At 41.6% G+C, this 14,087-nt stretch overlaps 1 protein-coding gene across 1 annotated transcript in view; it reads left to right on the top strand.

Moving 5' to 3' along the window:
• The window catches only part of T265_08873 (hypothetical protein), a gene marked incomplete at both ends in the record, with an annotated part of 46,922 nt that overhangs the window by 20,478 nt on the left and 12,357 nt on the right, over positions 1-14,087 (top strand). Inside the window, 4 exons of the mRNA XM_009174795.1 lie at positions 842-1,089; positions 6,151-6,219; positions 9,755-9,820; positions 12,757-12,838. Of these exons, the coding sequence (XP_009173059.1) occupies positions 842-1,089; positions 6,151-6,219; positions 9,755-9,820; positions 12,757-12,838 (465 nt within the window). The remainder of the gene's footprint in view (positions 1-841; positions 1,090-6,150; positions 6,220-9,754; positions 9,821-12,756; positions 12,839-14,087) is intronic.

Here is a 14,087-nt window from a genome sequence, read left to right as displayed (position 1 = left end):
GATCTCGGAGATTTATTCGAAATTTAGTTCTCGAGAAGCCATTCAGCAAGTGTGAACAAATGACGTGGACTCCAAAATCAAATGATGAACAGCGCTATGTCATAAGTGTGAGTTGACGGCAATACATATCAGTGATCATACTACCAGCTGGTAGATCGCGGGCTGAAATCCCCGGAGTTTCGTGAAGTGCGCACTGCTGGTGATTTCTAATAAAGTTGAAACAGATGTACAATACTTCTGGGGTTTCAGCTTAGGTTGGCTTCACTTACAAGATGGAATCTATATTAGAACCAGTGAAAGTCGTTAGATTAATTGCTAAGAGAGCTGCATCTACTTGAGGAATTTCAAATGGAAACAAACACAGTGAACTGTAACTCTAAAAATAATTAATCCAGAGCTGAGTTAAGTTATTTGTAACTCGCACGTTGCTGTCCGGTCATGACAAACCACAGTACTGGCTCTCATGGAATGATTTTTTACTTTCATCACTGGCAGTAGTATCCTTTTTAACCATCTTATTGTACTGTACTGCCTGTAAGAAACATATGCTGCAGTAAAGTGCCCTTTTTCATGAACAAACACCGAGTTTCACTGTATTTTACAGCAGTTCTCAGCTGAAACGACCATTTTTGTCCGCGCCCGTCACTGGTCGATGTGAAGAGCTTTCTAATATAGCAGTAAAAACTGTAAACTGACTTGTTACTTGCACAGAGATGTTTTCGTCACGAAATTACCTACGGAAATATTTAAAATATTTGTTTAACAGTACTACTGTTCCACAAATGTTTTCAGTTGTTTCGCCCATCAGACATAACTTGCAGTTATTGGTTCAACAATTTAGCCATGCGAAACATCGATTTACTCTACCGTTATGCTGAGGAGGATGCCCTTGAAGATGAGAAGCTTGCTGAAATGGACGAACATATTTCCCGTACTGGGAAGAAGGCGCAAGAAGATGAGGAGGATACTCAGTTGAAGTCGAAAAAAGACAGTGGAAAGACTGTTGGCACCGGGCCGTTGTTAGTTGTCCCCAAGGTGATTGTAATGCCTGACTCTGAGGACCGTCATGAAAACGAACCAGCATCTCCGGTAAGTGTTTGTGATCTTCAGTTTCGTGCAACATTTGAAAATAGAAGATCCGCAGCCTAATTCTCTAACGCAAACATAGTTTAGCCAACAGACTTCCCTTAGACAACATACAGATACACAGTAACGGATACATTCGCGTATAAACCAACTGCTAAAAATCCCGGTAGATGATGTAAGGCAGACTCCGATATTGTATATATCACCAAGCGAAACTAGTTCCGTCCAGAGAAAAAGATGACAACAGAAGGGGCGATGTGAATGGTTTTCTGGATTCACGTTGCCTAAACCTGCGAAACTCTCAAACAGAAGGATTGCTCGGAAATACAAACATTGTCCTTTTTGAATGCAGTTCTTTCAGTACATCTATGGAGAAGAAAGTCTGAAATTTCTTTTCATTTAGCGATAACAATGTTGCCTTATTATAACTGACTCAACTTATTAAGGGAATAAGTGGGTACAGGTGAGCTCCGACAATTCGCAAGCCCATAGACCTGTGGAAAGTTGTCAGGAGGTTTCATGATCCGGATACACCATGTGGTGGGTTCAGTTTTATTGATTGGCCATAATACGAATGGATAAATTACACTGAAATCACAAGTGGACTCACAACTGATTAGCTATAGACATTATTTACAAACCAAAAGTCGAGAGGCGCCTCGCATAAATTTTAGCGCTGTGGTTAACACCAGAGGCATTCCACTGTAGGTTCCATCAATAAAGTTCACATCCTAAGAACCGACTAACTTCTTATGGGACAGTATACATGCTCAAGTCAAAGTCCTTGAACTGTTTAACAAATGCCGGACATTCATATCGCGATCAGAAGTCACCAAGATTTTGACATTAGGAACGAAAATCAACTCAATAAGTTTTGATCGTAGGGTAGATTTGAACTCATAATCGCCCTTGAGTAACCCTATATATCCAAAGTACTATTTATTTATGACTAGCTCAGTGTATCTATACACGGATTGTTCGGTGCTATTGATAAGGTCCGGAGTTTTACTCTAGTTGGGCTAACCACTTACTGCTTCTTATGAGCCACTCTATACATAAGTCACCCCTATAAGATTTGATCTGGGTCTGATGCACTTCAAGGACTTGACCTATAGGCGAATAAATGTGTACTGCATGGGTAAGTTCTTCTGGTAACATAGGCCAGGTGTTAGTAGTCATTTACCAGTGTGACCTGTCGTCCAACTATTCCAAAGACTCCACAGCAGCAGAATCATTCTCGACAACATAACAGTGTTCAGCGCCGGTGCTCGGCTTTATAAAACAATAAGTTATTTGGAAGCTTTATTGTGAAAAAAGGATGAAAGCGGATGAGGTACCGACTCAGTGCTATCCGAACACCATCATTTCTAGGTGCCCACACCTCCAGACACAAGTTTTGACAATCTGGATGCAGAAAGATGTTGGTACATCAGGCATTATAAACATTCGTCCATTCGTTCGCGAAGCTGGATAGTTTGATTGCAAACGTTCCCGCATCAGTTGACACCATCAGTGCTTTGTTACAGAGCGGACTCCATGCTGGAATGCGAGTAACACCGACAGTGGTCAGGAATTTTGAAATCGCTTTCGTGCCTCACAGTAGTCACAGGTTGACCAAAGAACTCACCGTGATTGCTAAATTCTCTCTTCAATTGTCCGGGGAGCCTCGTTCTATCGCAAAGAAACAAGTGGGTCGGACAGGTGCTAAGTAAAAACTTGAATCCCATTCTTGAACAATACTGGCAGTTGGTTATTCGTACCAGAAACTTGAGAGAAAACATACATTCTTACACCTCCCGAACCGTAGAGTTCTAGTGCTTTTAGAGAATGCGATAAGATCGCATCAGGTGGGCACAAGAATAGCTGTTGAAAGTGCTCATCCTAGAGATCGAAGGGTCCCACCCTATTGGAGATGTTCTTACAAGTTTAATACTTGACGCTCTTGTTCATCGACAGTTTTTGGGGACTAACTGCACTGAGCAATTGAACTGATTTTTGATTACTCCCGGCATTCTTCACCTGTTCCGTTCGGTTAACATTCAATATCTACCAGGATATATGGTCAGCGCGAACGTTAACGTTCACTTGACGTCTGAAAATTCAAAGGATTTGATTATGTCCTAGATCAGCGAGAGCACTACGCAAAGATTCTAGCAGCGTCCACGTACTGCCTGATATTCCGTACTCAATTGCAGCTGGCAGCGCTGTGCTGCACACAAAGCTCCTGTCATTAAGCAGAGATGTGGCGATCTGGCTGTGGTGCAGAATGACATCCAGCGGTGAAGGTGGAGATTCCAAAGGACGGTCTTAAGAAATTTGCTTAACTTTGGTATTCATGACGATCTTAGTTCCTAAGCTAGTCATCCGTGCCCTGCACGGCCTTGAAAGACAGTAAACTGAGTCCGGACTAATACATGATCGGAATCCACAAAGGTCTTCCAAAAGGAGCAATAGTCAGTTACTGGTCTAAGCCGTCTGCGCGTCAGAGTGACATGATCAATTTGGGTCAGCGGCTGGCAAACTCTCGGGCAGCACCACAAATTTCGGAAGCCAGTGGTGCATAAAATTTCTTCGTCATCACTCAGCTGAAGAAGCCACTCGCCGTTGTCTATGCCGCGTCCATTCCAAGTTGATTACCCAAATGAGTCTTGAGTGCGCTCATTCCGTCTACTAGTCTATTCAAGTCTCCGAAAACCGCAACGGCACCTGAACGTTTAATCTGCTGTAACCAGATACTCAAAGCATCATACAACTTGTCTTTGATGGTGCAAGAGCTACATTTCGTTGACGCAATCAGACAAAATTAACACAAAACGACCAATTTTCGCTTATGACTTTGCCAGACGTATCGTAAAGAGGCGATCATCAATAGGCTTCCAGTCAAACCAAGACCCTTAATCCGGTGACCAAGAACAATTCCGACCCCCCAAGAAGCGCACCGCAGCGACGTAGAATCGTCAGAGTTGTGCAGTCAGAAGATGGTGATGAATAACAGGCTAACTGGCTCAAGGACTATCCTTAATCCTAAATTCCTATTTCTTGTATGCGGTACGATCAAGTTCAAACCAGCTCACTGTACCAACAAAAGCAGCTGTTTCATAGAAGTTCCGGTGAAGAGTTCTAGAGGAAAAACGGGACTGCTAGTTCTAGTGGATTCGCGTACGGGGAAGACATTACTTAGGAACTGGGTAGAGGGGAAGCGCTACGCATTAAGTTAGGTAACAAGGCTGATTACACCAAGCAAGGCTGGCACACCACTACATTATTTCCATTTGGAGAAATCACGTTTGAACGGTGCTAAGATACTACCACGGTGCTAAATTCTGAACCGAAGGACGAGTAGGCTCAGAAAAATAAATGCAAAGCAGTGGTATTTGGCAAGAATTGTCAGACCATTGGGTTTTTTTTAAGGAACAAGCCGCTTTGCAAGTTCCAGTTTCAAACCTGGAAGACCTGGGGGCTGTTTGGTGTGACCAAACTAGTGTGGGAGACTGCGAGTTTCGCACGGACATCTCCAGGCATAGTTCACTGGGCCATGAAAACCAACGGGCCGTCACACCACTTTGAGGTCCAGTCTCTTCGTGACGGACTCCGGTGTCTGTTCCAGAGCAACCATTTTGATCCATTACGCCACCTCACAGCGATATCCAGTGTTAATATACTAAGCCCTAGCAATATATAGCTCAAGAACGAGTTCATTGGACTTTTCACAAAATTCTGAGGATACGCAGAGAGGATTTTATCCTACTGTTAGCTACTTCGTCGCAACTAACGCGGAATTTAAATGACACCCTAATTGAAAATTGTAAGCTATTTAATTTAACGGTTCCAACTTAGCGCATTGTCTCAAATTTATTAAACGGTGAGAGACGTTCCGCGCAAATTTACTCAACTTTTGGTTAGGTAACCGAAATGTGTTACGGAAAAGATTTTAGGCTGGCTGAAACAACTTGGGACCAGTGACATTGGAAATGAACCTGAAGAGTTACAAACATGCTTTCTTGGTCGTGCTGATTGCTGCAAAACAGTATGAATTGGACTGTTATTGTGATGCCCTCCTAGCGCAATATGTTGCTCCTAAAATGTAAATCAACACTTACAAATAACTGTTCAAGTCGACAATTCCAGAATGCTGTTTAGACGGCATGGACCAATACCTTTGACGTAAATTTCGCTGTTGCAGACGACAAATGTGGGTTACGGCCTCAACTTTAATTCATTATCCTCTCTAATTAAAAGAAATGTCATTTGAAACCACCCAAGATGTTTCCAAGTTCTGCTCAAAATAACCGTTTCTTAGCTCCCAGCAAGTCATAACTTGGCTTTGCATACATACGAAACTATCAATTGCATGAAAAGTGAATGCCACATGGTCACATAATTTGGGAGAAAAGAACTCTCTTGTCGGTTTTACCACTCGGACTCAGTTATCTGTGTACGATAAACCACTCAAATAACAGACCTTTGAGTTCTTCGTATACTGGCTAAGTATGGCTACGTTCTCAACACACACAAGATCCGTACTCCGAATAACTTAGCAACTTAACTTCGCTGTACCCCCTAGTGCCCATTGCAAGTGAACTTGGAAGGTGATTCTCTGTTTCATCGTTTTGGGTGCCATCAACCATCCCCAAACCCTTGAAAGTAAAAGATCCACTTTTAAGTATGGAAGACCGCTTAGCTGAGGTAATGTATAGTTCGTGCATGATATCTGTCATGGTTGTAGATCTGAATGGTTCCCGGATTCAAATGTTATTCTTCAGCAGCTTTAGTAGATGGAATTTCCATGCAAAAGTAATCCTAAAAATGCCCCCATGCTTCATGTTCGATAAATGCATTTGGCTACAGCCTTCAGACTTGGCTATTTTTACCAGACTTTCGTTAAGGTGTTTTTCTGTGGAGCTCATATCATGGCTCCGTAATACATTTTGAAGTGCGCTTTAGTCTACCACACCGACACTGAAATGCAATTTATTTGCCGAGTTCTTTTAAACTTTGAGAGCTTTGTTCACATTTTGCAACAGTTTCGGACGAGGCTGTCTATTTCATACAATTAATTTACAGGAGAAGAAGCACGATGGTCATAAGCGAAAGAAAGACAAAATGGGGAAGGATCACGGTCACTCGCATGACGTACGTTTTCAGCTGTTTTAACATCGCACATTGCAGTCATTGGTTTAGATATCTTCCGACGACTTATATCGATAAAAATGATTAAACTCATCCATTCAGCTGTTGAGTTGCCGTAAGTCTTGATTACAGGGCGTGGTTTTGCACAGAGTTTCCATCAGGACAGATGGCGTATGGGCTGTTCTAATGTCAAAGTCCTTAGTCATAAGAATGATGTTTTATCGTAGGTCTTGTCTCTCCAAATGCATTGGCGAAAAAGTAAAAAAGGTTGGCTAGACAGCACGTATTGTTCACGAAAACGGTTGTGTTGATAAAATGACTGAGAGAAAAATGACGTTTTCCCAGTTTATTATTATTCATTCACATAAAGAACAGAAATAGACATGAGCACATTAAACAGAATGTTTAAATGGATGTTGTCAAGGTTGTAAATTCCTTTTTTTGGCTGTATATGTTTAACAAGTTAGGAAATGCTGATGGAAAAAGCTTACGTAAGTGCAACGCAAGCCAATTCATGAATAAGGGCCCTCTGTACAACATACATCATCCATACTGTATGCACTTTAGGACCTTCTGTGCAAATCTATTGGTTCAATAGTTGCAATTGCTCTAATTGTGTACGGCGGCGATGTTCCTCAGTCGGCCATAAAGCACACCTGGTTAATCCTGAACCAAAATTGAACCAAAAATTCCACAGCGAAACATCAATGGAAAAGAGGCACCCGAGGAACGTAGCGGTTACTAAATACTGCCGCTCCCATTGCTTAAATTACCTCTACCTTAAACTACATTGCAAATGCAACCGTGCGAGTTGGATCTTGAAGAGCGGCTGTACAACATACATCATCCATACTGTATGCACTTTAGGACCTTCTGTGCAAATCTATTGGTTCAATAGTTGCAATTGCTCTAATTGTGTACGGCGGCGATGTTCCTCAGTCGGCCATAAAGCACACCTGGTTAATCCTGAACCAAAATTGAACCAAAAATTCCACAGCGAAACATCAATGGATAAAGAGGCACCGAGGAACGTAGCGGTTACTAAATACTGCCGCTCCCATTGCTTAAATTACCTCTACCTTAAACTACATTGCAAATGCAACCGTGCGAGTTGGATCTTGAAGAGCGGCAGCTTGACTCATAATAAGCCTTTCCAACTGAGTAGCTCATTCTGTCCCTGTGTGAACTAAGGAAGCTATATATGTGGGAAGTGGCGGACAGAAACGTTTCTGGACTTATTTTATATAGAGACAAGTGACATCCTTGTGCACTGAAAAATAAATGAATAGTCGATGTGCAGATGTACGGTAGTCTTTTGCGCGAATAAATGTGATGGCTAAAGGCTGGTCCAAGGTTCTTTCAAACAACATAGCTGGTGTAATCAAATAGTGTATTACAGTTGGCTTCTATCTAACGAACTCTCACTTTGGATATGGAGGCTGTTATCACCCAAGATTCATGAAAAATTAACAAGCCTTCCGTACACTTATAACCTCTGTAATCGCATGTTTATCAGCTGCCCAAAACATCTTTAATCAACCAGCGGGACACAGGATCAAAAATTTTTTTCTAAGTCATGCTAATTCAGGTGTTCCTAAGTGTAAAAAATATGGAGTAGTTGGTGCTCAGTTCTCCGTTTGAATTTGTGGAAATTCGATAATTATATATTGCCAAAAATGTTTTTATCCGGAAACCCATCATAGTTTTCCAGCTTCTAGGGGAGTTGGCAAGTCATTACTCTTTAGATAATTTGGAGAAGTTCATCTTATACAATGAAAATGCACGAAAAAGATGCCAAACGGCATACAAGATGGAGGATTGTTTCGAACCTGAATAATGTGGCTACAAACCACTCAAAAGTAATCGAACACGGTTGTATGAAAGAATTTGAGAATTCAACAATCTGCCTGCCCAAGAAGTCTTGACAAGCCAGCCAATCCATCAACATAGCTAGGACTTCTAGTGAGTCGTCGTTCAAGCAGTATGCAAATTCAAACGCACCGCTTGGTCATCAAAAAAATTCTCTAGTACAGGGCTAACATGCTGACTGTAACACATCTACCTCACAAAGGAGATGTTGGGAATCTATAATCCTGACAGTGATGACAATACGTACCGACTAGCACCGTCGAGAGGACAACTAGAAACCAGTGCTTAAGTAATTGGGTGTAGATAACCAGGACAGGATGGAGGTTATTATGACCAACTTGACGTTGGCGCAAGCTACCTTAAATGGGAAAGATTAAACTGGCTACGAATTAAGCTGGATCTCAAAATCGAATGTATATTTCACAGCGGTTAATCTCAAACGCTCAGTATTTTTAGTCAGGTTTTCAGAGTAGCGATAAATGATAACCACGGGAGATTTAGCCGTAGCTCTATCAACTAAAGTATTCACTAAGGCCTTTTTTTAAGATACTGAGAAAAGGTCAAGATAAAAGTGTTTGTTCAAAATGCCAGTAATGGTAGCAGAGGTAGGAAAGTAATGCGGCCTTGTGTTCATGATCAATAAAAAAGAGGCATTCGTACAAGATTATACCAGAGTTGTGGGGCCAATGCCTGACCCACAAGAAATAATCACGCAAACCTTGCGGACACATCATTTGCCAAGCTTGTAACGTATGACAAAAAAGGTGCAGAGCGTGTAGTGGAATAGGGTGATCAAAACGTCAGTCGTGCAAACGGGTCAGTAGTGAGAGAGTCAGCGAACCAGCGACTAAACAGAATTAACATGAGTTGCGGGATCAGGATCACGAAATCTGGACAAGTAGTTAGTAGTCTGGGGTTTCCAGATTTAGAAAAAATGGTTAAAGGTAGAGTATCCGACGGAGATGGCTACCACGAAAGGAGGTTCACAAATTCCACTCACGAGTTTGTGAATATAAACTCACGTCAATGGTTAGCCTCATTGGTTCTTCGCCTACGCGTTCTGGTCTATGTGTGCTGCTACTCCTCTGGTAGTGGTGTCTGCAAAAAAATGCATTCTACATTTCTCAGTAGGCGTATGCCCCTCTGGCGTTTGAATGGATTTTGTTATGAAAATTTCGGCATCAAAACTATGATTGAAGAATGAAGGGAAAAATAAGGTAAAGCTGAACATGGGCACAGAGAAAAACACATAACGCCGGCTGTATTTGTATTCAGCTGTGAAAGACCAGATTTTCATCAGCTTATTGGAACTGGACTTCTTCGTAGAAATATTGAATTGGTTGTACAGACTCCCGTGTTTCTCACCTTTGTGAAGTAAACCGCAGCGCAAGAGTTTGCGTTTTGGGACGAGAGTGTAACTTGTTAAAAAGTTTATTTCGCAGCCTTGCACCCATCAGTTTGGAGAAGCAATTAGCGCAAGAAGGACCCTTTTTAAGTACCTAATTTCTTTTTTTCGACGAATTACATCTGCGATTTTCCATGCTTGCTTGCACCCATCAGTTTGGAGAAGCAATTAACGCAAGAAGCACCCTTTTTAAGAACCTAATTTCTTTTTTTCGACGAATTACGTCTGCGATTTTCCATGCTTCTTCGCTTTTTCACCGAGTAGGAAGAAAAAGACGAGCACGAAGACGAAGACGATAAGAGAAAACACGGACACGGACACGCCCACAGGGTACGTACAGTTTATTGGTAGGAGTTATTGCACAACTATGGACTGAGAAATGACCTTAATTGACCCCCGAGCCCACCAGAACCTGTTTTTTGCTGGCTCAGGACGACGCGTTAAATTGAGCTACTAAAAGACTTCAAGTAGCTAGATTTTATGCCGAAAACCCTTCTGCGTCATCCATACCCTTGCAGTAACGCATGTCCCCAACCTTCAAAACAAATAAACCTTCAAACAAACAACCATCCAGAAATTTTGGCGCGGATGCTTCCCCTCATATTACGCCTCAAGTTGTGTTTGAAACCCTTGGAAGTTGGACACACGATTCAACCTTATGTTCTCTTTAGAGACAATGGAAACAATGGGCGTCAATAATGGTGATGTGGGGAAAAGAGTATTTGTGGTCTGTTTGCTCTGATACCACCCGTCAGGCTGTATGAATTCGGCGCCACAGCTAATTCACCCGTTATCAAATTTATCCAAAGGTTTTAACGTCCTCATTAGGACGGTTACGTTCTGAGGCTTTACTCCCAGTGGACAGCGAAACGTACACGAGTATATCACTTAAAGTATATCAATTAGTAGTCGGACTCTAGCATATCGAGAACTGCAACACAGAATAAATCACTAAGCTCTGCTGAACGGTTTAGAATCATAAGTATACCTAGAATAACCATAAAGTGACCGTTCAACTGTAACCTCCCTACGGTGCCTAGCTACCATGTCACCCGTAAGAAGTACGAGGGCTGAAACAGGTCAGGTTATCCAAGCCTACACAGGATCACTCGAGATACAGAGGTTTTTCTGAAACAATAAGCCATTCAACCATTCACTTCCTTCCTATCTACTGAACTATCTTAGGCTGAAGCCCACGCTGGCATAAATTTCAGAGCTGGTTCCAGATATTTGGGATGACATCTGTCTATCTTGTGTGTATAATTATTCGGTTCAAAAGTGTCACCTGAGACCCGAACATTTCATTGAGAGATACTATATCCACAGCTTTCCAAAGTCATGAAATTATTCCTCTTGGGTGAGAGTGTGAAGGGATTTTGGAGTTTTCAATGAAGATTTCATTCCGTGAGTGTGAGGCTAATCTATGCTGAAAAGCCGAGAAGTACTTTACAGCTGTTTTATCCTTACTGTAGATCATCGCCACTACGCCTCTCGAAAAACTCCAGAGAGTCACGAACCCTCGATTTTTTGGGCTGTAGTCTAAACCCCTGACTGCTCGGCCAAGCATCGACTGATCTGCGTTAATTTTAACTCGGAGAATATATTGCAAATTAGTAATTTTTGTAAGAAGCATGGCGGCGCTTTATCTCATTCAGGACAAGATACATGTACCGTAGTCTTTGTCACGACAAATGTTTTATAGGCCTAAGACAGTTTTACTCAGTGCTTCTATTTACAGTTGGATAAAATGTATCTTAAAGCTGGCAAGTGTACTAAATACTCATACCACTGTTATTTTGGGTGGCTACCCAAACCTCTGGGAGGTCAATTTCGATTGGTCCTTAGATATTGTATTAGATGGATGGCATACCATAAAAGCCTTACTACGTGACATGTTACGCAAAATTTGGTGAAAGGCATTTTGGGAGAATTCAGATGTCCAACCTTTTTGCTCGTGGGTAAAATTCATATTCGAGGATGTCTTTTTTGCAAGAGTTGACGATTAGTCACTGAGACCCCAATGCAGAGTCATTTCATGTGATTTAACTGGTTACCTTTTCCAGTGTGCACTGACACGTTTAGTATCTCCTTAAGCTATAAAAAGTATGTGTTCTACTGCTTCCTAACTTACCAGAACTGGTGAGTATATCTTCATAGTTTGGAGTGATCAGTATAAACGACGTTCGCATATTTAGATTCATGCGAATGGCTTGAATTGGTCGACGCCATTCGAGAATAGGCTGTGCATGCCAAAAGACATTTGTAACCCAGCAACAAGTGATGTCGCTTATACGGGCTAGTAGAACAGTACGTCTCCTTCTCTTCACTGAACATAGCTCCAGTGTTGCAAACTCCAGATGACATAATCGCATGGGCAATAAGATTTCCTAATCCTCTACCGATCAGTGTTATTGCGTCACAGTAGGGAGTACCTGAGACTTGTATTATTCCGGATGTACTCGTCCCTTGTACTAGAAAATATGCAGTGTCTCCAAATAGCACTACACAGGTAACCTTTAACATACCAGTCACTGATGCACATTTTTGAAGTTCGGCGCTCTGAGTTCAGCTTACCTGAGTAGTCGGACGTGTATGATAGCGGGAAAGGTGTAAGGGTGATGGAAAGCGGGAGCCTTGTTTTTACGAACTGTAGGTGTAGCCAGAAGAGTATATTTATCAAAAACATTTTACTAGGAAAAAGGTCTCTATGAGCGTACTGTCGGGTAAATAAAAATAGCCAGACTAAGTCGATTACCGAAAAGTGCTGAGATAGTACCAAAGAATCCAATTCTAGGCGTAAAAAGCCTCTAGATGAAAACGTACTAATTTCTGTCAGTTCACTGTAAGTCTTCAATGGGAGGATGCGATACTATGAACCGAAGTAGAAGTGAGTTATTTCAAGGAAACATCCTCCCATTTCCACTGGTCCCTACTACTGGGACTTCACCCGCCAGACGAGACCCGTTTTCTTCCATTCAATCAGCTGGTCTCCTTAGAGAGGGGCACTTTTAGTAGTTATGCACAACTGATAAATTTCGTTTTTTTTGTGACAACCTATGGTGAGTCAGCAAGAATGTAGCCAAAATGCTGCCACCCTTAGTTGAGGAATAAAACATCCAGCGCCACTGCTGTCACATGCAAAGTACAAATTTACTCACCTATACATAGATAACATCTTCCTCTACTTCTACTTCGTCTACTTCTTGACCGTCTAGTAAAGTTGCCTAGAAATGGTGAGCTAAACGCACTATATTTTTACCTCATAGGTTCCTGGGTCAGTTGCATCTGTCGCTTGGATGGTAATTTTGGGCGACGGACTGCACAACTTTACTGACGGAATGGCCATTGGTAAGTGCACTACTGTTCGTTCATTTACAGGAGGTCACTTTTCAGGCACAGTTCAATTTGAAATAGGTGAATCAAACAGATAGAAAACTATCACAGGGTACAGCCTGAGCAATTAATTCTTGGTGGGTTTTAATCCTAACTTAAAAAAATTGATGAATCGGTTCACTCAGTAGGTGTTCTTCCAATGGAAGTAATTATCGAACTATTTGAATCAAAGTCGTATCCATCATAGCCATTGGTGTTTCACATTATTTTTTTTCCCACATGTCTTATGTTTTACTGCACAAGTTGATTCGAATGTGGACGGATTGGAAGCGATCAGCAAAGAAAAATCCAACCTTTATTTTATTAGCTTATCTCACACTTAATCGGTCGAGTTTGATGAATACCCATGCCATGTTACGACCTGCTTATTTTTTCGTGTGTTAGGCCGATGGCCTCGGTGGACCACCTCTTGGAACATCCGAGTGGCACTTCGAGCGCTCATCTGATTTCAGTTCAAGGGCTTTTGAATTCCCGTTCGAAGGTCCCGAAACTTTCTTGAGATAAATTCTGAACATCAAATGTTCTGGTATGACTAAGGTATATCATAGACCCCATAAATCGGAAGTTTCACGAAAAGCTTTACCCTGCAAATAGGGTCAACTTTTAATGAAATTCGGGAATCTCTTTATAGTTTTCTCGTCCCAGAAGACTAGATAAATTGCAAATTCAGTTTGATTAACACTCAGAAGCTCACTGTGCTCCCAAATCAGTAGTTTTTTATGTGCATCAAACTAACTGTAGAAAGACTTGATTCATCTTGGCTTCGACCAGCTCTGTAATGGATACAATCATGAGAATCAACCTGTTACCTGAGTAGACAGAATTGCTCAAAAATACGTTTTTTTTTCAAAAAGTGAAACTTAAACTGGAATCAATGTTTATATCTAGGGTTTACATCTCACAGAATTAAAACTTCGAAACACAAGTGAACATCAGGTACTGATTGCACAAAGTCAACTTCAGCTAGTACGAATACGTGAAATGTTTTACTGGAAATGACATTTCCAGTGCTAACTTTCACTCAACAACAGAAATACCTTTGTTGAGCGGTTCCGGATTACTGAAGAGTCATTGCGTTCTGTGACTTCCTACTTCAGATTCACGAGAAAAATAGCAGATGTTCCAGAAAGCATTATCAGTACACATGCATCCTTGTGGAAAAGTTCACATATAAGAGCACTGTCCCGTGCTGCCGCAAAAAGAT

The sequence above is a fragment of the Opisthorchis viverrini genome (genome assembly GCF_000715545.1).
Source record: "Opisthorchis viverrini unplaced genomic scaffold opera_v5_243, whole genome shotgun sequence".
Lineage (NCBI taxonomy): Eukaryota > Metazoa > Platyhelminthes > Trematoda > Opisthorchiida > Opisthorchiidae > Opisthorchis > Opisthorchis viverrini.
The sequence above is the reverse complement of the archived record's forward strand: the minus strand, read 5'-3'. Positions and strand labels throughout refer to the sequence as shown.